The 24,120-nt window shown below is 41.7% G+C and overlaps 1 protein-coding gene across 2 annotated transcripts in view; it reads left to right on the forward strand.

Moving 5' to 3' along the window:
* Positions 1 to 425: 425 nt before the first annotated feature.
* The window catches only part of LOC100371309 (serine/threonine-protein phosphatase CPPED1-like), a 36,083-nt gene continuing 12,388 nt past the window's right edge, over positions 426 to 24,120 (forward strand). The window contains exons 1-5 of one of the 2 annotated variants that reach the window (XM_085502608.1): positions 426 to 810; positions 2,986 to 3,336; positions 3,516 to 3,719; positions 17,516 to 17,725; positions 19,356 to 19,637. In XM_085502608.1, the coding sequence (XP_085358734.1) occupies positions 3,659 to 3,719; positions 17,516 to 17,725; positions 19,356 to 19,637 (553 nt within the window). In that variant the 5' untranslated portion in view covers positions 426 to 810; positions 2,986 to 3,336; positions 3,516 to 3,658. The remainder of the gene's footprint in view (positions 811 to 2,985; positions 3,337 to 3,515; positions 3,720 to 17,515; positions 17,726 to 19,355; positions 19,638 to 24,120) is intronic. The other variant, XM_085502609.1, reaches the window with a different exon arrangement.

The raw sequence follows: 24,120 nt of genomic DNA on the forward strand, positions 1-24,120 counted from the left end.
TGTTATCTCTCGTTAAATAATCGATATGTAAGAAGTCAAAAAGGGGTTAATATTATATTACTTGCTCCCCTTATTTTTATATGGCTCATAATGATTTTAACCATAATTGCTTTTACACTCCGTATTAAATGACACAAGGACGGTCTCTCTCGTTCGGTTTGGAATTGATAGAAATGTTGACATCAAATATATCGCCGTAATAGTTGTAACCCAGTTAACGATATTTCTTCGCCAGGGAAATAATATTCCTGTTTAGGGACGTAACCACTGGATAAATCCAAGTATTCCATCTGGAATACTTGCACATAATTAGGGAATCATATTTTATCTATATTTTGGATCATGAATTACGTTTACACTCATCCCCAAAAAACAAAAGCATGTATCGACACAGCTCACAGTTGGCGTATTTACTAGACGCAATGATCCCGGGACCCGCCGTAGGCGGCAGTATTTTCATTCGAGGTCAATTTTGGATCACCAGGTCATTCCTAAACGCGTAATTAGGACTGAGTCGAGAATCAATTTTGAGTGCCAGAAATCATCCAAAGACGTTTATTTGGGTATAATTTGCGCTGTCAAGACAACGTTCAGGCTAATAAAATAAGATTGACGACGTTTTCCCATGAGAAAAAAGTGAATTATTTGTTGAAAAAGGCGGAGAAAAATTGATACGCAGAAACCGTGACGTTGACTCTACGCATACAATGCAGCGTCATGGAAATTGTCTACAGTACACGTACACGCATCTTTCGATGACGTGATTATTTTGCCAGCCAGCCCAGGACGCCGTACAGACATTGTACTAAGGTAAGAGCCTTTGCCCTTTTCCACAAATTTTAATATATTCTTAACAATTGCTTTACCTCTAAAACTCTGCACACCATGCTATGATCATTCAGTGTTTTGTACTAAACGACTCATCGCTTAGCAAAGCCAATTTTCAGGATTTATTGGCACATGATGTCATGAATCAGAGAAACTAATGACCAAAAATAAATATTGCATCGTATATAAATGATGACAGCGATTTACTAGGCCTATGGCCTGTGAACTCATATGATGTATGTGCACGGTGCGACTAGTAACAATTACCACCGCCACAGTTGTCGCGATGCATCTGATTCTCAATAAAATAGCATCTAAAACCAATTAAGGCCGATATGTGTAATTACTTGTACATTAATAGTCTATGCAACCAGCAATAATGACATGCAAGAATGGCATTGGCAAAATGATGACCTCTGATGTAGCCATGTCTAGGGACATGGATATGATTTATAGTCTTTGCCCATTAATGTAATGTTATAATGTATATGAAGTATGTGATCATGATTAATCTTCATGATCATTTGTGACCACACCATTGATTATTCGGCATAGGCTACCACACACTATAATATTGAGCAGAAAGTCATGCAAGAAATTGCATTTGATTCACCACATTGGCATGGCTGGCTGTATTCATTCTTACTTTTTCATGATCATTGTTTGGCTCACTACAAGTTTCTTGTGATTTAGGCGGATTTTTGTCACATGCAAGAAACGGCAAGAGCTGCAATGTGTACATCAGGGGGCTTTTATCATGCTTGTGATGTTGCTACTGTAGGTAAATGGCCACAGCAGGAATGTACATAACTGTCATTTATTAGGCAGAAACTGATAGGGGCCAATTCCTTGTGCTCACTACATACACATGTACATCAGTGAAGGTTTTTCTGTTGCCAGCTGCCATTTTTGAAATGGTGCCACTGATCAACAGTTCATGCCACTCACCTCAACCTTAAACAATGACATGTGTTGTCATTTGTTATTAATTCTATTTTTATGGAAATGAGTTACCTTTTTCTAAAATAAACAAAATTTGATAGTAATATCATCATGTAAAAAAAATTGTTTAAAATGATTGTATTTGATATAGACTGAACATGTTGGGGGGAAAATAAATCTAAAATAATAAAATCCCTGCCTAACTACCCAATAGTTTTTACTCTAATACTGGAAACACCAAATTTGTTTTTCATTGGCCTCATAATGGTTTGAGATCTTTTTAACATGATCCACATAAATAATGAGGGATGAACTGAGATTCTGTACAAACAGGTCCATGCATTTACATTCTATGTTTCTGGTTTGATGTTGACTCATTTACAGCCTTGTCATTGGTGATACAAGAAGTTTACTCCTTATAGCATGTGTGTGGGCTGTCTTATGCAAACCAACAATGCTGTTTTTGCACATGGTCAATTCACTCCGGTTATATGTCAGATGACACATTACCATTGCCATGCGATAAATTCATTACTTTTACCGGTTCTATCAGTCTGATGGAATTGATATCATCATTGATAACTCTATGAAGTACAATTACATTCCATATAGTCTCTTTGCACCTACTTTATTTCTTATTCATTCTGAATGGACAGTTGGATGAACATACAATAGCCTAAAAGTAAGGGGGTATATTTGTACAACACCCTGTAACTTTGCATGATATGGGTCTATAATACTGTCTTGTAAACAGTTAACCACTGGTTTTGTACAGTTTATTGTTGCTGCACATATACTTATTGAAAACAACAAGATATAGTATTTTCTGCAATATGACTACTACCAAATTGGTCGGTGGTGATACCTATCATTTGGGTCTTCTGTTGACACTTATCTGCTTTTGCACCATGAGTCGTTCCATGCACATCATACCAGATTTAATCATGACACTCAGTTTACAACACTAATTACCTCATTATAATGTGCATAACCTGTGTTTTCATTGAGAGGATGCTTGAATGCACGGTAGTGCTTTCAGCATCCTCTCACTAGTTATTTACAATGTGCCTCAAGATTTAATTTATGGAAAGTCCAATCATATCCAAAGCATTTCAACAATGTTCTTCCTATTGAACATTCCTCTACTCAACACCTTACTCAAATCATTCATTACAATATATAATCCTTACCACTTGTTTTTTTATTTTCTTCCAGGCGAGATAATTCAACCATCACCTGTATCTCCTATTGTTTCAACTTTTTACTTTATTCTTACTCGAATTTTTTTGTAAACTTGTTGTATATTGATGGTTAAGATAAAAAATAAAAACTTTATTTTTTCCTTGTTCATTACAGACGTTTATTCTATTCACACTATTTTTACATGGTTGTCTTCCAACTAGTCATGCTGAGTGATGTCTAATAGCAGCTGGCCAAATTACAATCGAGTGGTGGGTGGGTCACAGTCAAGTACAAATAAGCCATTCACTGCCAAAGAACAAATATAATCATTCTTTCCGATCAAGTACTTTAACCCTCTTGATTCAAATGACATAACCAAAAGACGTAAGACATCACCTACTTCCTATAACACACAACACCATATTCACATAATTGTTCATACATGTATACATTGTCACAGCAAAATCAATTACATAAATTTACCAATGGCTCCAGCAAATTATCTGCCCATATTAACTATAGCCTCTTTTGTAATCATCTAATACTTGTATTTTGTGTTTCAGTTTACATAATGTTAGTCCAAAAATGTCAGCTTCTATTATTTGAACACAATCCTATTATCAAGGTCACGTTTGTATTGTGCTGGTCCCGCTAACTCTGGGTAAAAGGTCAAACAGAAGAACAGTGACGCTGTCACCTGACCATCATGTCGGATGTTCCGTTATTTGAAAGGGCCAAGAACCGTGGATATCATGGTTTTGACAAAGGTAATATTTCAATAATACATTTCAAATACCTACTTTAGTTAACTAATAGTCGTGGGTGTCTGTGTTTTAGTATGTTACCTGTCCTGCAGTGATCAGTTCAATAGTTTTATAAGCTTACCGGTTACGCTGGACCATGGAGGTTAAAAGAAATGGTTTTGCGTTAACACCACGACAAACGAAATAACCGATAGCGAAACCAAGTGAGCTACAGAACTGCAGCTATTTCCTGGCACGTTTTTTTTTGCTGGTCTTGGAATTCGAAGTTAATTTTCTGCAGCGCACTGTTGTTGACTTGGAGTACATTGATTTAGTGTCAATGCAGAACGTGACACAATTGTACTGCTTTAAAGGAAACCAAATGTAAAAATACCAGCAATGCATTGCTGCAAATGCAAGGACGTTTTCATTGATTCCTAGAGAGATTCACACTCGTGTATCCATGGTGATAAGTCTTATAGTATTTATCACATGTATGGTGAGGCAAAAATTGTAACCTATGTAACCATGTGTAATTTCTGTGATAGCTAGACATAGTGGATACATTGTTTTATGACTGATCAGCCTAATAGAGTTATTATGGTACATACATGTACAAGTTGCTGCGTTGTGAAATAGTTCTACACTATCAAGGAGCGCATGTGATGCGGCTTAGAAAATAGTTCTGATTGTATTGTGCCATGCCCAGTGTTTATTTGTCACATTGATGAGTGACCTATTATTTGTTCTGATTAATCTGTTTATTCTGCTTATTATCACATGATTCATTCACATTATTAGTCAATTTGAGATAACTGGTCGCGCGCTCGTGGATTGACAGAGGAAGTAAAAAGGAAACCATGCGGGAGAGGAGGACAAATATGGTTCTGTGACCCAGGTCGTGCTCCGATCAGGTGACTTTCAGCCAATTAATGATGTTGTAACAAAGCATATTTGACGCTTGTTGAAGGGTTGTCATACCGTCCAATCTCCGTCGTCGATTCACATAGTTTTTTTGTGCTGTGGTAGCCTTCAAAATTATTTACTGAAAAAAATCGGTATATTTTGACAAACGGGTGGGATTTGACCTCAGTTCAAAAAGAAAAGAAATCAGCAAATCAGTTTTCTTTGCTTGCCAAGTTGTGAAATAAAGTAAACCAGAGTAGGGTCGATGATTTTCAGCCCTGAAGGACTTCCGAGCGAATCCTGATTTTCGAATTGTTCTTGACTGGTCAGCAATTATTTATGACTATAACTAAATTTGACACGTTTTTTCTGAAATAAATAATTCATACATGTCAAGTTCTGTTCGATTTTTCAGGGCTTGTGGCCATTTTTATTCGAAAAGAGTTTTGTGGAAATAATTTTATGGTACGCATAGGTCAAGCTCATTAACTGATCGTGACTTAATTTGGAAAATTGGATGTCAAATTTTACCAGACCAACCGCCTTTGGAGCAACAAGGGTTTGGTATCATTATTTTTGGAATTAATCATTAATATTCTCCTCGTTTCTCCACTCTGTCAAAAGGAGTTAGCTATACTTTTTAGTCTTATGTTTTGACCTCCATGTGTGCGTGCATGCGTGCGTCTGTGCGTGCGTCCGGACCTGTATCTTAGAAATGCCTGGACCAATCACAATCAAACTTCACACATACATCATACATGATATTATACATATGCACGTCAATTTGTTTCACGATCTGATTCAAGATGGCCGAATGGCGGCCATTTTTGTGCTAAAAATCATCAAAATCAAGCATTTCTCGGCTGTTTACTGATAGATTTTGTTCAAACTTGGTATATACATTAGACATTATAGGACCTTGATGCACATCATTTTGTTTCAAGATCTGATTCAAGATGGCTGAATGGCAGCCATTTTTGTGCCAAAAAAATTCTAAAAATCAACCATTTCTTGGCTGTTTACAGATGGATTTTGTTCAAACTTGGTATATACATTAGACATTATGGGACCTTGATGCAAATAATTTTGTTTCTCAGATAAGATTCAAAATGGCCGACTGGTTAATATTTTCACACTTTACTATCAAAACCACCATTTCGACCACTCATGTATCAGTAATCAGTGTTTGGGCGAGCGGCCAATGTTTTCAATGAGCGTGCGAAAAAAAAAGATTAAAATGCGGTTTCCGGTCGAACAAGACCGTGCGGTCGGAAATTAAGCAGAAGGTTGGTCGAAATGAGTACTGTATTTCATCATTTGTTATTATTTTAATTGGGTATTTATTTCTTCAAGTTGTCATCTTTAACATTTATATTGTTTTATATTAACACTGGTGACGGTGTTTTTTTTTTGTTTTCGGCGATTTTCTGTTCAATATTTACTGTCACTGACTGGGGTGACATTTTGAACTTACGAAGTGGTGCCAGTGCATGTTGCGTTGTCTTGTTCTGTTTTCCGATTAAAATGATACCTTTAGCGTTGGTTAGATTGATGAGGTCGTAACGTAAATACATACACAGGCTAGGCTGACTTCAATATGGCCCCACTGTGGGAAACTTGTTGGTCACGTAATATGATGGCGCGCCAGCGGCTGTTTATCTCGAAAGTGGGCTATTCACTGATGAGGGGCACGGTTGGAAAAACTTTGCAGTTACCCTGTCTGTATGTGTGTTATGTCTGTATGTCTGTGTGTGTGTGTGTGTGTGTGTGTGTGTGTGTGTCTGTCTGTTCCACTGATATCTCAAAAACCATGCATTGGTTTTTGATGAAACTTGGTTCATAGATGCTTTTAACTAATGCCAGGTTTTGATTAGTTTTGGGTGAAAATCTGTGCATATTAATTACCTAATTTGCATAATGATTAGTACATTTTCGGCTTTTCCACTGATATCTCAACTACTAATCATCACGTTTCAATGAAACTTGGTACCTAGATGTCATAGAACACTGCACAGTAGTTTTTTAGGGTAATATCAGTACATATTAATTACCTAATTTGCATAATAAATTATTTTCAGCTTTTGATATTTCAAGTAATAAGCTAATGCTTCAATTTCAATGAAACATAGATACTCAAGAACTATGCGGAGATCGATTGTTTTGGGGTAAATAATTGTGCATATTAATTAACTTATTTGCATAATTATGTAATTTTCAAATTTTCACTGATATCTCGAGTACTAATCATCATCTTTAAATGAATCTAACTATGCAGAGAGCCAATTAGTTGTTGGTATATATTCATGCATATTAATCTCCTAATTTGCATAATTAATACATTTTCAACTTTCACACTGTACAAGTACTAATCATCACATTTCAATGAAACTTTGTACAGTTGATACATATGATCAGTTTTGGGTAAAAATCTGTTCATATGAATTTCATAATTCTTTGGTTCTGATCACATTTCAATGAAATTTGGTACATAAATGATCTGTTACATCGGCAGATCTTATTAGTTTTACACTCTGTTCATTTTAATTTTCTGATTTGCATAATTAGTTTTCAGCTTTTCAATATCTCAAGTACAAGTAATTTTGAATTAATGTTTACTGTGTCTCTAATACTCTCAGCACACACACAGTTCTTTTTTGGCTTGGCTGATTTTGTACATACTTGACTGGTAGGTCGTACCGTCGCTGATTGGAAAAAAATCCTGGCCCACCACTGCCATTGGAACAGCCAAAAACTGATTTTTGAATACTTTCGCCAAAAATTCATTACCTCCTACCAGTTTTGTAATAGCAGTGTTCAAATGATCATGCTTTTTATATTGGCTACTTTGCGCACTGGTAAGATATCACTGGCTCTGGCTTAGTCTTTTACACGAAACGAAATGAAACCCTAACCCTAACTCACATTTTTTTCATTGGCCTAATAATATCTGAGAAAATTTCACACTGTGAAACACGAAATGAATAGTGCATTCAGTGTTCAACAATTCCAAAATTGCTGTCTGGTCATGTTTGAAGTCGTTCAAAATTTAAGGTTAGGGTTTCGTTTCGTTTCGTTTTGTGGCACCGACATTGTTACACTGTATCACGTAACCCCAACGCAACTTTGAACTTTAAATGAACTGTAAATGCTGCCTTCATGCTAGAAATGGTTGGAAATAATAAATGTAACAGCAGAATACGTCCTAGTGATAAACTAAGTGACTTCTAAAGACTGAATGTTTTTTGCGAACTTCGTATATAGGGCCTATTTAGTTATAAACCGACGTTAGCTTCACATTCATGTCCTACCATGGAAACAGTCAAAAGCATGTTGCTTGATTTTTGAGCGGAGCGGATAGCCAACCAGCCTACTGGCTTGTATTGACTATGTCCCGGACTGTTTACTAGTACTCACTTGTCAGTGTCTGACTGTTATATACAGCCCTGAACACGTCAGAATAGTAAAAAAATAGGTCAGGAAATGTCAGTTGCTGTGCCTTGAGAGTCCGACCTTGAGATCCGGGCTTGAGACCCGGTGCTTGAGAGCCGTTGAATCAAAACAATCTGTCACCCTTCGCCGCCCGCAGCATTGCTATGATTTTATATTGCATAGAAAAGAACACTAAATGCAGCTATCCCGGTCAGCAGTCGAATCATCAATCTTCATGATTGATGCAACTGGTATTTCCATATATTTGCTTAATGCTCTGAACTTTAAAATTGTCAGGTTCGAGACTGTGTTTTTACGTACAGTGACGTGAACATTCAACAACGTGTTGAACAGGAAGTCCATCTTGGGCTAGTGGCATTGTCAAATTTTAGAGAGTACAGGAAAAGTTTCATCAAGGAATTGTTATGCATATCAAAATCCTTTATTGGAACAGAACATGTTATATATTCACCAAAAACAATGTTGCCATGTTTCTAGGCATACAACGAATTGGAAACAAAAGAAATCGTCCGATCCAAATGACCTGTGTCCTTGATAATCTAGTCTAAACATAGTTTTTGCCTTTCGAGCGAAAAAAGGTCGAGGCCAAAAATAGGATAGAGGCATCCGCAAAACCAAAAAAAGTCAGTGATACCTGTAATAACTATAGCCTCTGTGTAATAACCAAAGGGTAATAGATTATTTACCAAATCCAAAATTTAGTGTGAATACATTGTACCTTTCCAAGCGAAAAATGTTGAGGTAGAAAAAAAGAAATAAAAAAGAAACAAATTCACTATGTTCATTTACCCATCATAGACTCCGGTCAGTCAAAATGACTATTTTGAACTGTAGGCATTAATCAGCGATTCTGCCGGTGACGGAGACATAGAATCCAGGTCAGGGGAAGCCTCATGACCTGAAGATTCTTTTACCCCTTACGTCACGAACCCACATGACCGAGGCCACCTGGCAGCGCCACAGGTAGCCGTCTATCACTCTGATTTTCTCTCCGCCTCGAGTGGAGATGAAATCTAGCGAGCTCTGCTGGATCACCTGCTTTTTTTTTCCTGTCCGGATTTATAGCTTGGGTTGTTGCCGCTGCACGGCATCCGACATTGTAGCGGGTAGGATAAGTTTTCCTTGTCATTCTTAACCTCGTGTCGTTTTCCCTTTTGTGTGTAGTATTTTTCACAATGAAGAAATTAAAATCCGGCGCCACTACGTAACCAGTTGGTTTTCATGGCGGCACCTCATGGCGGCACATACCGGGACATCGAGTAAGAGGCCCGACGGTGGAGGTACCGAGATTTTTCTCGGTCTCCCAGGCTGATCGGAGGGCATCCTCACAGTCTGTTTTTTCAGGCAGTGTTTTACCCGATTTTACCGGCTGCAGTGAGGCTGTGCCCCTGGAGGCTTTCCTCCTATGGGGCCTGTTGCGGGTCTCTTTGTGGACCCTTCCTCGCACGGCGTTGGGTTTGCCTCCGAGTTGAGGGCTTTGGTCGAAGGACTGTCGGGGCAATTGCGTCCCTGGCAGGCTGGGTAGATCAGACGCAGTCGGAGCGAGCTGTCTCCACTGTGTCCCCTCGGTGGGCAAGCAGGAAGAGACATGAAAGCATGTTTGCATTCAAACATGACTCTTCCGGGAACCCCCGTTCCCAGTCACGGCTCTCCCACTATTTTGAGGGGTGGCCGAGGCTCAGGCTAATTGCACCGGTCCTTCTCTGGATCCTTGGGCACTGAATGCCAACGGGGTGCTGGCAGCCAAGACTCTGATCTCGGGGCAGGGCTTTCAGGGCAGGGCACACGTTGACCCCCCCACTTTCAACCAGCTAGGGTTCGTCACGCAGTAACGGTACAATGGTAACAAATTTATCCTTGTGTCCGGTCCTCGCTGTGGGTTTTGACTCCTTTCTTACCGATCCACGGGCGTCCCCAGAGGGAACCGACCCTGTCATGAGACGCACAGTCAAACACGCTCCCTCTCACATATTTAAAGTGAAAGGAGACGCAGTTCGCTCGCGTTGGATACAGCCGGTACTCCGGGCGGCCCCTCAGAGTCTTCCATCTGTATGACTCGGTGAGCCACGCTTTTGGGGTGAGGCGGAGTATCAGCGATCCCAGTGATACGATGTATATACCCCCACCCTTGATCCTAAGGTGACCACCTAAGGTTGCTTCAACGCTTATGGGATCCAAAGCAACCCTGTTGGCACGTCTCTCCCTGTCCATCCGAGTGCAGAGTGAGGCGCAGAGCACGCAAACTATGTTGATGGGCGGACGTTGGTCAGCCGCAGAGGACGTAATGATTGAGGCCCCTGGGTGGTTGCTTCAACGCTTCAAGGTTGCTTCAACGCTTATGGGATCAGGGGCGTCGGGATCCAAAGCAACCCCGTCGGCATGTCTCTCCCTGTCCTCCTTAGTGCGGATTGGGGCGCAGAGCATGCAAACGGTGTTGATGGGCGGCGTTGGTCAGCCGTGGAGGATGTAATGATTAAGGCCCCTGGGTGGGGAAAACATTAGGCAACACTTCCTGCTGGACCAAACGCTACCCGGTTGGTGTGGTTTTGGGATCAGACCCAATAGCGTGGGATGAGACCAAAACTCCCCCAACCGGATTCCAAGGCTCCTTCCCCAGACCCCGGTACCACGAGTTTGGCAAACCGGGCAAAGGGGGATAGCCGCGTTCCATGGGTGTCTTTGCCAATTGAAGATTACCCATCCAGCCCTGAGGGCAGAGCTGCTTGAGCACATTATTATGCGTGACCAGCACTCTGGAGACCTTGGAGGCAGAATCCACCAGCCTCCTAGACCAGGCGACATTTTTACTGGTGGGCCACCACACATCTACATGCGACACCCCCTAGTGTAGGCACGTGTTCAGTGTTCTCCCCAGACTCTAAGCCAAGCATCGCGGCTAATTTACATAACAATACATCTTATTTGCATAATTTTGTTTGCATAATAATTAGCTTCCCCAACAAACATTTTAACTGAAATAAAGAACTGATACATATCTCATATATTTTTTATCATTTACATTCATTGTGTTTTATGTGTGCATCAAGTCAAATAAAGTTTGAAATAGAACAGGAAAGAAATGGCAATACTTATAGCCAGTCAGTAAATATATTGTTTATCCGTGGAGGTAACTGGTTCATCATTATTTTGTGTACAAGTACAGTCAGTTTTAGTGCCAATGTTACTGTCAGTTCATACGACGGGGGGATTTGTTTGTTAAATTTGTAAAATCTGTATGAAGAAATTAATAAATCAATAATGACATTTTTTTTCTACAACGGCATTTCAAAACTAAAGTCAGCGATTTTTCATTGATCTATCTATTATTTGTGTAACGCTACGATCACCGTAACATTGTCAGCTGACGGCATTGCGTTGAACAGGTATTCACCGCTGCTGTTGCGATCATCGGTCCCTGACTTTTTTGTTTAAAAATACACAAACTTAGAATGTTTGCTTAATTAAAACGATTCATTGATGATTAACTAAGAAATTACATCAAAATCGCCAACGAAATGTTGTTTTTAAACATCGCGGAAAAACATGCACTCTGCGCCGCCATCTTTGTTACCTCAGTCAAAATCTCCGCTGTAACCCAGCATGCATCGGTTGTGATGTCACTACATGCGTTATGTCGCCTTAGGGTGGCGTTCCTCGGTAATGACGCACTATGAATGAGGTATTTCTAGAGGTCAGGGTTCGTTTTTTCCTTGTCCGTCTCGTCTGCAGTTGAATAATTTTTACTTCGATTTATTTACAGTTTTTTTTCCCCGATGCGACTTAATTTCACTTGTTTTTTTAATTCTTGGTAATTAGTGTCACTGGCGATGAAGTAGTAAAAACGCAATTAATCGCAGTGCAGCAACTCGGGATAGACCATCCCGACGCAATGGGCAAATTATTACTACCCTAGTATTTTGGGTTTGCCTGCTCCGCACCCTTGATAGACTTGGTAACTTCTTGTAGACTTCCGTTTTTATCACTGTTTTTGTAAGGCTAACTATGTACAAAGGCGAGATTACCTTTCGATCAATACATGTTATTGTTTTAAAGATGTGCTAGACGAGGCTGACACTTGTAAACAATACAACGTGAATAAGCATCGCGGGCAGGATTTCAAGGATCGCAGGCGAAACAAAAGCGACGCGGGCCCGCAGTGCTTGAAAGGCCTGGGGAGAACACTGCGTGTTCGATGAATGGCCTGGTCACAACTTAGGCCTTGGGGAACTCACCTCATGGGGGAAGGGAGCCCAGCTGGGCCAAGTTTTCGAATTTCGGGTGCCCCCCTGTTCGGGTTAGGCACAGCGCCCTACATGTTCACCAGAGTGATGAAACAGGTAGTGCTGCTGCTTCACCAGATGTCGGTACACCTCAATCCGTACCCAGACTTCCGGTTACCAACAACTCTGGCAAGGGGTAATAGCCAAACGCGTCAGGCTAACACGGGATTTACTTCACCAGTTGGGCTCATTGGTAAATCAACAAGTCCCACCCGACCCAACGCGCAGTTGGTGTCCCTGGGCATGGAGTTTTGACACAGAGGTAAGCTTGGCTTAGCTATTTATAGCATATTGCTTAGCGCTAAGCAGCCTAGCCAAATGCCTAGTCAGCGTTTCCTCGGTGTCCCTCCGTGAACTAATGCGGATCATCGATATGATGACCTCGGTTCGAAGGGTCGTTCCCCAGGCCGCACTATGCAGTCGCCTGGTATAACGCTTGTTATAACGCCGAGCTCTCCTATGGGAACTAGATAGGCGGGTTTTGATCTTGGACCAAGTGAATGAAGCTCTGCCCTGGTGGTCGTCACTGGCCAACCTCGGACAGGGGAGCCCCTTGGGCCCGCTCACCGCAGGTATGACTCTGGTAACAGATACCTCCCCCCAGGTTTGGGGAGCGCATCTATTGGGCCAACAAGCCCAAGGATATGGCCTCCGCATTAGTTTCGGGACTACCATATCAACCGGCTCAAACTGAGAGCAGTGTACTTAGCACTACCACGCTTTCTACCCGTAGTTCGAGACCACAGAGTCCTGCTATGCACAGGCAACGCAGCGGTGGTCTCCTTCAAGAAGGAGGGGGGGACGCATTCCACATCGTTGTCAGTCTTAGCGGAGCAAAATCCTCCTTTGGTGCCTGGAATACAATGTGGAGCTAACCGCACACCACCTTCCAGGGGTGAGGAAAAGTCTGGCGATGCCCTTTCAGGGCGGCTCCGTCTCCAGAACACGGAGTGGCTGATACCCCAGTAGGTAGCCTCCAGGCTGTTTCGGCCATGGGACGGTCCAATGTTGGACCGTTTTGCCGCACCCTGGAATGCCAAGCTCCCGACGTACGTAACACTCCTGCTGACTCCAGGGTCCTGGGCCAGGGTCGCTTTGCTAGTCCCGTGGACCCACTTAGTTGTGTACGCCTTTCCTCCCTTCCCGCAAGTTCACCGGGCACCGGAGAAAACTTTGACAGGTGTACACCCACATATTATCATGGGTTGCACCCAATTGGCCAATCAAGGCCTAGTTTCCACTTCTGTTGGAAATGCTAGTCGAAGTGCCAGCAGTGCTTCCGGACTTACCGGACCTGCCGTCCCAACCAGACAGCGCACTACCAACGAGCCCAGCAGGTATCACTTACATGCATAGAGGCTCTCAGTAGACCCGCACATACAAAAGCCTTATCTGAGCGGGATGCCAACGTCCTGGCCAGGGCAAACAGGGATTCCACCTACGCGGCCTACTTTTCTAGGCTGCAAGCATACCCTGATTGGTGTAGCGGAAGGGAGATTGATCCATACCATCCCTCTATTGGCCAGGTAGCAGGCTCCTTCGTTCACCTGTTTGACGAAGTGGGTTTGTTCTATTCAGCAAGTGTTGGCTACAGGTCGGTCTTGTCCCCCACCACTCAGAACGTACGGGAACAAGACTAGTCGATTGTCCTATTATTAGGAGACTATTTACTGCTTTCAAGACGCCAAGACCCCATACAAGGGAGCTGCCCAACTGGGACTCGTCGGCTGTGTTGTCTGCTCTAAGCAGAACGCCCTTTGAGCCTCTCCAATCAGCACCACTCAAATTTTTGACGTGGAAAATAGTCTTCCTACTGGCCCTTGCCTCAGGTAGGCGCCGGTCAGAGCTAGGCGCACTGTCCTTCGCGGACGGTTGTGCCGCTTTTATGGACGATCAAGTTGTACTAAAGACACGAATCAGGTTTCTCGCCAAGAGCCAAATCCCAGAACACGATCGTCAACCGATCGTCATCCCCTGGCTGGCAAATATTGTCGGCCCGGAAGATCAGGAGGAATTGCTTCTCTGCCCGGTCCGAGCGCTGAGTTGCTACGTGAACCGTACCAGGTTTTCCAGACGGGGAACCAAACACATGTTTTTGTGTTTCGGCCCTGGCAAACATGATATGCCGGCTTCCCCGACTTCCATCTCCAGGTGGATTACTGCGACTGTACTGGAGGTCTATAATACACTATCCTCTTCAACACAGACCTTGCAGAGACACCAAGTACGAGAACATGAGATCCGTGCGATTGCTAACTCACTAGCGCTAGCGTCAGGTGCCCCCTCATACACATTCTGAGGGCAGGCTTCTGGAGAACGTAGAACTTCTTCATCAACTACTACCTAAGAGACACCCAATCTATTGAGCAGGGTCTCTTCAGGTTAGGCCCCGTCGTAGCGGGTCAGGCCTTGTTTGCTGACCCAGCCCGAACGACCGCAGGGTCCTCTGCGCATAGGCGATAAGTCATTCTCGGCATTTTTCGGGCAGATTGTCTGTTTCACTAGCACTTCCTGGAAGCTCCCAGGTTTCGCTTCTGTCGACCTACACCCTCATGCGAACTGTTTCGGTCTACTTCAAGCTTATCACTCCCGAATTCGGCTTGGGTCTAGCTTTCACCATAGCAGCATTGGCTTCTTGCTTCGGGGACAGCACAGACAAGGTAAGACACCACCCTTCTTGGGTCTTAACTTAGGTTTTTGGGTTTGTTTTCATCCCGGACTGGGGAAAAGTCTTTTTTTTCTGTTTGCTCGGAAAAACCTGCCACCTATTGGTGTCTGACTCTGCCTACAGTTCAAAATAGTCATTTTGACTGACCGGAGTCTATGGTGGGTAATTGAACGTAGTGAATTTAGGCGAGGGTTCTCCGAATCCGCCTATTCACATAGTTCATACCCACCATAGACTCCGGGTCCTTTCCAACCTCTCCACTCTTTCCGTCGCATTGGTCTAAGTCCTTGAGGCGGAGAGAAAGGAACCAGAGTGATGGACGGCTACCTGTGGCGCTGCCAGGTGGCCTCGGTCAGTGGGTTTGTGACGTAAGGGGTAAAAGAATCTTGAGGTCATAGGGCTTCCCCTGACCTGGATTCTATCTCTCCGTCACCGGCAGAATCGCTGATTAATGCCTACAGTTCAAAATAGTCATTTTGACTGACCGGAGTCTATGGTGGGTATGAACTATGTGGATTGGCGGGTTCGGACAACCCTCGCCTAATTTTCCCCCAATCATCCATTTTTTGGGTGATATATCATTGATTCAGCCCAGCGGTAATATTGCTTATTTATTAGCGTGCCCGGGAACCAAAATTTGGGACGTGATTGACTTGGACAACAATCATAACCAAGAAGGGGGAAACTACTTACCGCGGCGATAGCTGCCTCAATTATATCTTGATTTTAGTAATCAAGGGTAAAAACCATGTTTATGCTTTGAGAAAGTGCAGATCTTGAACGTACTTTAGTGCAAATACATTTTTGCCTATCATGGCGAATGCAATTTACTGCGAGTGAATTTCCCTAGTTGTATGCGGTGTCCAATATGGCACCCAAGGGCAAAAACATTGTTATGCAAATTAGCTCTAGTTGAAAATTTGAGTTTTCTCTGTGATATCTACGTGAATTTAAACCAAAATGTTATTGGCAAGACTCAGAACACGACTGTGACAGCCACTGAAACGCAGTTGAAGGCAAATGAACATGTCAAGCAAAAAAAACTTTTTCGAATTGTGGGGAAAAATGGAGGCACATACCATTTTGACCCTTGAGGGGAATGGAAATCAGTTGATTTGAGGGTGTCACAATAAGCGAGGGAGTAAATTGTTTTTATGCTACGAAAAAATGCAGACCTTGGACGTACCTTTTGTACTTTAGTACAAGTTCATTTTTGTTTGATTACCTAAAGTGTTTAGGTTCATTTGAAGTTACAGAGCACATACCTAAGTGGCCATCCCTTAGCAAATAATGATGTCGAAATCGCGAAACTCACCTTTTTTACACAAACTGGGAAGTTCGAATTACTAAACAAAGTACAGGACAACTCGTGTATGTGAGACTGACAGGGAAACAGCCATATTCATGTATGTGAGACTGACAGGGAAACAGCCATACTCATGTATGTGAGAATGACAGGAAAACAGCCATACTCGTGTATGTGAGACGTACAGGGAAACAGCCATACTCATGTATGTGAGAATGACAGGGAAACAGCCATACTCATGTATGTGAATGACGGGGAAACAACCATACTCGTGTAAGTGAGAATGACAGGGAAACAGCCATACTCATGTATGTGAGACTGACAGGGAAACAGCCATACTCGTGTATGTGAGACTGACAGGGAAACAGCCATACTCATGTATGTGAGACTGACAGGGAAACAGCCATACCCATGTATGTGAGAATGACAGGGAAACAGCCATACCCCCATGTATATGAGAATGACAGGGAAACAGCCATACTCATGTATGTGAGACTGACAGGGAAACAGCCATACTCATGTATGTGAGACTGACAGGGAAACAGCCATACTCATGTATATGAGAATGACAGGGAAACAGCCATACCCATGTATGTGAGAATGACAGGGAAACAGCCATACTCATGTATGTGAGAATGACAGGGAAACAGCCATACTCATGTATGTGAGAATGACGGGGAAACAGCCATACTCATGTATGTGAGAATGACAGGGAAACAGCCATACTCATGTATGTGAAAATAACAGGGAAACAGCCATACTCATGTATGTGAAAATAACAGGGAAACAGCCATACTCATGTATGTGAAAATGACAGGGAAACTGCCATACTCGTGTATGTGAGGCTTACAGGGAGACAGCCATACTCATGTATGTGAGGCTTACAGGGAGACAGCCATACTCATGTATGTGAGGCTTACAGGGAGACAGCCATACTCATGTATGTGAGGCTTACAGGGAGACAGCCATACTCATGTATGTGAGGCTTACAGGGAGACAGCCATACTCATGTATGTGAGGCTTACAGGGAGACAGCCATACTCATGTATGTGAGGCTTACAGGGAGACAGCCATACTCATGTAAATCATGTTCTCAATGTCACAGAGTTTGTAGCTAAATGTGGCTAAGATTTCTGGTCCAATTCACTGACATGAGAACTACCGGTATGCTGGAATATAAAACTAATGAGCAATAATTTTCTTTTAACAGAAAAAGAGGGAGACTGGCTGGGACCATTCTGTTTTATTCAGGGAGCAGACACACAGTATGGAATGATTGCTGAATTTTTTGAAGTGGAGGGATTGATGAAATGGGAAAGAGAAATTGAATTGACACGACAGGCAGTAGTTGCTGCAAATATGATGGAACCACAACCCAAGTTCTTCATTGTGTGTGGTGATCTTGTACATGCTATGCCAGGTCAGTCAACATAATATATTAGCTTTACTTTTTAGTTTCTGTTCGAACAAAGTTCAAAAAGTGAGTCTTATAATCCTGTTTCCGTCTGCCTGCTCATCCGTCCATCTCAAGTCATATTTAATATGTGAGACATATACGCATGCAGTGGTTTCATGATCAGACAGACAGCCATGTGGTATCTTGGACAGGCTTTGTCAGTTTTTGTACAAATTTGTTACATATATTATACATGTCCATGACAGTCTGTTTTACAATTGGACCAAAGATCACAGCCATCTTGCTTTTTGGCAGTACTACTATTTCTCAAAAACTTATGTACCATTTTCATTCTTATTTGGCACATACATCATACATGTTCATGTCAGTTTGTTCCATAATCAGATCAAAGATGTGGTAGCCATATTGTTTTTTAGAAAATGTATTGTTGACATGTTTGGATACTAGTGTGACAATTAGTTTCACAACTATATTAAACATATACTCTATACTATATATCCATTTCACCTATGTACAATTGTGTCATAAATAAATAGATATGAGCTACCGGGGTATCCTTTTTAGTCCCTTTGACTTGTAGGCATAATGATTAATGTACATGATGATTTGTTTTATGATGTTTTATCTTCCTTTTTATCTTTGAGACCCATGTACAGTCTCATATTTTTGTTACATTCATCATAATACATGCCTATGTTTATTTGTAGGAATATTTCCGAAGGTTGTAATCAAATGTTTATACAATGTATGTTAGTCACTTGGTGCATGTTGATGTTTGACTTGTGCTTTGTTTTCATTAAATTGTAAAGTGCCTTAATTTCCCGCCATGAAAACTTTAACGCATTAACAAATAATGTGGCAAACATCTATGGTATTGAAGACGTGCACTTTACTTGAGTTGGAATACAAATATTTCATAAATATGAAAAATTGCAAATAAAAATATATTAGATCACAAATTTAGAAGTCATTTAATAAATCTGATTTTTCTTGATACTATTTTAGTCTATTATTCATTCTCAATTACTGACCATTCAGACCTGATTGGTTTCAGGTTAATAATAATTAATAATAATTAGTCAATTTTCAGGTTTTCAACTGATATCTCACGTACTGATCAACAATGAAACTTGGTACATAGATGGTCTAAAATGCACAGACCTGATTAGTCTTGGGGTTAAAATCTGTGCATAATTAATTACCTAATCTGTATAATTAGACAATTTTCAGCTTTCACAATGATATCTTAAGTGCTAACTATTCCATTTCAATGAATCTTGGTACATAGATGCTCTAGGACAATGCACAGAATTAATTTTAATTTGTCTCAAATACTCTCAGCACACAGGAGTTTTTTTTAAGCTTTCTTTGATTATTATAACAATACAATATGTATCTGGTTGTAGCTTTCATTTAGCCATTGGTGTGATTACTGGGGTTTTCTGATCATGAGTTACACTAGCTGTGATGCAGACTGGATATTATCACACTTTTGCCCTCATTATTGACTCATACTGCTTGCTCATTATTTCAGCATACAGTGTAACATTGTATCCATTCTGAAATCTTTTTGTTATTTAATCTAGATTCCCAATGGACAAGGTTGTAATAGTAACACTATGTTTTTTTTCAGGTACCAAAGATAGAGATGCACAGGAAGAAGACCTAAAAAAAGAGCTTCAATTGTTAAACTCTGAAATACCATTGGTTTGTGTTTGTGGTAACCATGACATTGGTAATACTCCAACAAGACAGACAATTGCTCACTATGTAGAAAAGTTTGGTGATGATTATTTTAGTTTTTGGGTTGGCGGGGTAAAATTTTTAGTTTTAAATTCACAACTGTATGAAGATCCAAGTGAAGTGATGAAACTGAAGGATAGTCAAGACAAATGGTTGGACCAGCAATTGGAAGGTACAGTATATGTAATATATAATTAATATTACAACAATATTACAAATCTGATGTAATGCTATGGGGTGTAATGTGACCAAATGCAATGTGATGTGATATAATGTACTAGGGTGTAATGTAATGGAGTATGATGTGATATAATGTACTAGGGTGTAATGTAATGGAGTATGATGATATATAATGTACTAGGGTGTAATGTAATGGAGTATGATGTGATTTAATGTACTAGTGTGTAATGTAATGAAGTATGATGTGATATAATGTACATGTACTAGGGTGTAATGTAATGGAGTATGATGTGATATAATGTACTAGGGTGTAATGTAATGGGGTCTGATGTGATACAATGTACTAGGGTGTAATGTAATGGGGTGTGATGTGATATAATGTACTAGGGTGTGAGGTAATGGAGTATGATGTGATATAATGTACTTGGGTGTAATGTAATGGAGTATGATGTGATATAATGTACTAAGGTGTAATGTAATGAAGTATGATGTGATATAATGTACTAGGGTGTAATGTAATGGAGTATGATGTGATATAATGTACTAGGGAGTAATGTAATGGAGTATGATGTGATATAATGTACTAGGGTGTATTGTAATGGAGTATGATGTGATATGATGTACTAGGATGTAATGTAATGGAGTGTGATGTGATATAATGTACTAGGGTGTAATGTAATGGAGTATGATGTGATATAATGTACTAGGGTGTAATGTAATGGGGTATGATGTGATATGTACTAGGATGTAATGCAATGGAGTGTGATGTGATATAATGTACTAGGGTGTAATGTAATGGAGTATGATGTGATATAATGTACTAGGGTGTAATGTAATGGGGTGTGATGTGATATGATATACTAGGATGTAATGTAATGGAGTGTGATGTGATATAATGTACTAGGGTGTAATGTAATGGACTATGATGTGATATAATGTACTAGGATGTAATGCAATGGGGTGTGATGTAATGGGGTGTAATGTGATATAATGTACTAGGGTGTGATGTAATGGAGTGTGATGTGATATAATGTACTAGGGTGTAATGTAATGGAGTGTGATGTGATATAATGCACTAGGATGTGAGGTAACGGGGTGTGATGTGATATAATGTACTAGGGTGTAATGTAATGGGGTGTGATGTGATATAATGTACTAGGGTGTGAGGTAATGGGGTGTGATGTGATAAAATATACTAGTGTGAGATGTAATGGAGTGTGATGTGATATAATGTACTAGGATGTAATGTAATGGACTATGATGTGATATAATGTACTAGGATGTAATGCAATGGGATGTGATGTAATGGGGTGTGATGTGATATAATGTACTAGGGTGTAATGTAATGGAGTGTGATGTGATATAATGCACTATGGTGTCAGGTAATGGGGTGTGATGTGATATAATGTACTAGGGTGTAATGTAATGGGGTGTGATGTTATATAATGTACTAGGGTGTGAGGTAATGGGGTGTGATGTGATATAATGTACTAGTGTGTGATGTAATGGAGTGTGATGTGATATAATGTACTAGGGTGTAATGTAATGGGGTGTGATGTGATATAATGTACTAGGGTGTAATGTAATGGGGTGTGATGTGATATAATGTACTAGGGTGTGAGGTAATGGGGTGTGATGTGATATAATGTACTAGTGTGTGATGTAATGGAGTGTGATGTGATATAATGTACTAGGGTGTAATGTAATGGAGTGTGATGTGATATAATGTACTAGTGTGTGATGTAATGGAGTGTGATGTGATATAATGTATTAGGGTGTGATGTAATGGAGTGTGATGTGATATAATGTACTAGGGTGTAATGTAATGGAGTGTGATGTGATATAATGTACTAGTGTGTGATGTAATGGAGTGTGATGTGATATAATGTACTAGTGTGTGATGTGACCAAATGCAATGCAATGTGATATAATGCGCTATGATGTGATCTAATGGAGTGTGATGTGATATATTGCACTAGGGTGTAATGTAATGGAGTGTGATGTGATACAATATTTTCAAACATTTTGATTTGTTTCAGAGCAAGGTTTTCAGTGCTTTAAAAGCTACATGATTTGTTTTTAAGTTGCTGATCAGTATAGAAACAAAATGCATGACTATAAAATTAAACAATGCATCAAGATTCACCAAAGCAATTCAGGTTGTGCATCAACTATCAAGAAAACTTCAAAAGGGACTATGTTATCTTATTTGTATATTTTTGCAGTCAATTAATACCAATATTATTTGCCATTATTTAAGTTTCACTAGGTGGCCGAGATATAACAAAAACTTTACGGCAAGTAAAGGATATTCACTACGTTCAATTACCCATCATAGACTCCGGTCAATTACCCATCATAGACTCCGGTCAGTCAAAATGACTATTTTGAACTGTAAGCATTAATTAGCGAATCTGCCGGTGACGGAGAGATAGAATCTAGGTCAGGGGAAGCCCCATGACCCCAAGATTCTCCTTCCCTTACGTCACGAACCACATGACCGAGGCGATATGGCAGCGCCATAGACGGCTGTACAATCACTCTTTCTTTTTCACCGCATCAACAGGGATGAAGTTTTAGCGGCTCTGCTGGATCGCCTGCCTTTTTCCCTGTCCGGGTTTCTAGCTTGGGTTGTTGCCGCAGCACGGCATCTGACATTGTAGCTGGTAGGATAAGTTTTCTTTGTCATTTTTACCCTCATGTCGTTTTCACAACAAAGAAATTAAAACCCGGCGCCACTACATAACCACTTGTTGGTTTTGCGGCGACACCTTTTACAACTGTATTTCGTTTTTTCCTCATGCATGTCGTCTTTTATTTACAATGTATTTAGCAATGTATAGATGTAATGACAGCACCATGGCTTGTTGCCGTTTTCTTTTTGGTCTCCTCGTGTTTCAAGTCCGACTGTGCAGTGGTTATACTCAGAATCTACCAGCATAGAACCCACATCCAAGATACTTTGTCGTAGCTGCGTGCAGGGTTCGGGGTTTTTGCGTGAAGGTGTGTGTTTTTTTCACTGGAGTTCTGAGGCCTGAGATTTTCTTTCAGAGCCATCAGAATCGCTGAGACTGACCGCGTCACAGCAAGGTCGCGCGTCCAGTAAACAAATCGATTAAAGTGAGTTGCGTGTTTGGCATGAGTGGAAAGTCCTCACACTCGGCTACCGGTGCTTCGTGTACCGGGACGTCGAGTAGGAGGCCCGATGGTGGAGGTACCGATATTTTTCTCGGTCTCCCTTCGCTGATCGGAGGGCATCCTCACAGTCAGTTTTTTTAGGCCATGGTTTACCCGATTGAGGCTTTCCTCCTATTGGACCCATTGCGGGTCCCTTTGTGGACCCTTCCTCACACGGCGCCGGGTTTGTCTCTGAGTTGAGGGCTTTGGTCGAAGGACTGTCGGGGCAATTGCGTCCCTGGCAGGCCGGGTAGATCAGACGCAGTCGGAGCGAGCTGTCTCCACTTCGGTCACTCGGCGGGCTAGCAGGAAGAAACACGAAAGCATGTTTGCATTCAAACACGTCTCTTTCGGGGAACCCCCGTTCCCAGCCGCAGCTCTCCCACTAATTTTGGGTGAGGCCGAGGCTGAGGCTAATTGCACCAGGCCTCCTCTGGAGCCTCGGGCACTGAATGCAAACGGGGTGCTGGCAGCCAAGCATCCAATCTTGGGACAGGGCTTTCAGGGCAGGGCACACGTTGACCCCCATACTTTCAGCCAGCTAGGGTTCATCACGCGGTAATGGTACAACGGTAACGAATTTATCCTTGTGTCCGGTCTCCATTGTGGGTTTTTATTCCCTTCTAACCCACGGGCGTCCCCAGAGGGAACCGACCCTGTCATGAGAAGCACAGTTGAACACGCTCCCTCTCACATATTTATTTAAAGTGAAAGGAGACACAGTTCGCTTGTGTCGGATACAGTCGGTTCTCCGGGCGGTCCCTCAGAGTCTGTAATGACTCGGTGAGCCACACTTTTGGGGTGATGCGGAGTCTCATCGATCCTAGTGATACTATGTAAATACCCCCATCCTTGATTCTAAGGTGACCACCTAAGGTTGCTTCAACGCTTATGGGATCCAAAGCAACCCTGTTGGCACGTCTCTCCCTGTTCATCCGAATGCAGAGTGAGGCGCAGAGCACGCAAACTATGTTGATGGGCGGACGTTGGTCAGCCGCAGAGGACGTAATGATTAAGGCCCCTGGGTGGGGAAAACATTAGGCAACACTTCCTGCTGGACCAAACGCTACCTGGTTGGTGTAGTTTCGGGATCAGACCCCATAGCGTGGTATGAGACCAAAAATGCCCCCAACCGGATCCCAAGGCTCCTTCCCCAGACCCTGGTACCAGGAATTTCCGTTTGGCAAACCAGGCAAAGGGGGACAGTCGCGTTCCATGGGTGTTTTTGCAAATCGGAGACGACCCATCCAGCCCTGAGGGCAGAGTTGCTTGAGCGCATTATTGCGCATACCCAGGAC

This window comes from Saccoglossus kowalevskii, chromosome 8, assembly GCF_978046115.1.
Source record: "Saccoglossus kowalevskii chromosome 8, keSacKowa6.1, whole genome shotgun sequence".
Taxonomy (NCBI): Eukaryota; Metazoa; Hemichordata; class Enteropneusta; family Harrimaniidae; genus Saccoglossus; species Saccoglossus kowalevskii.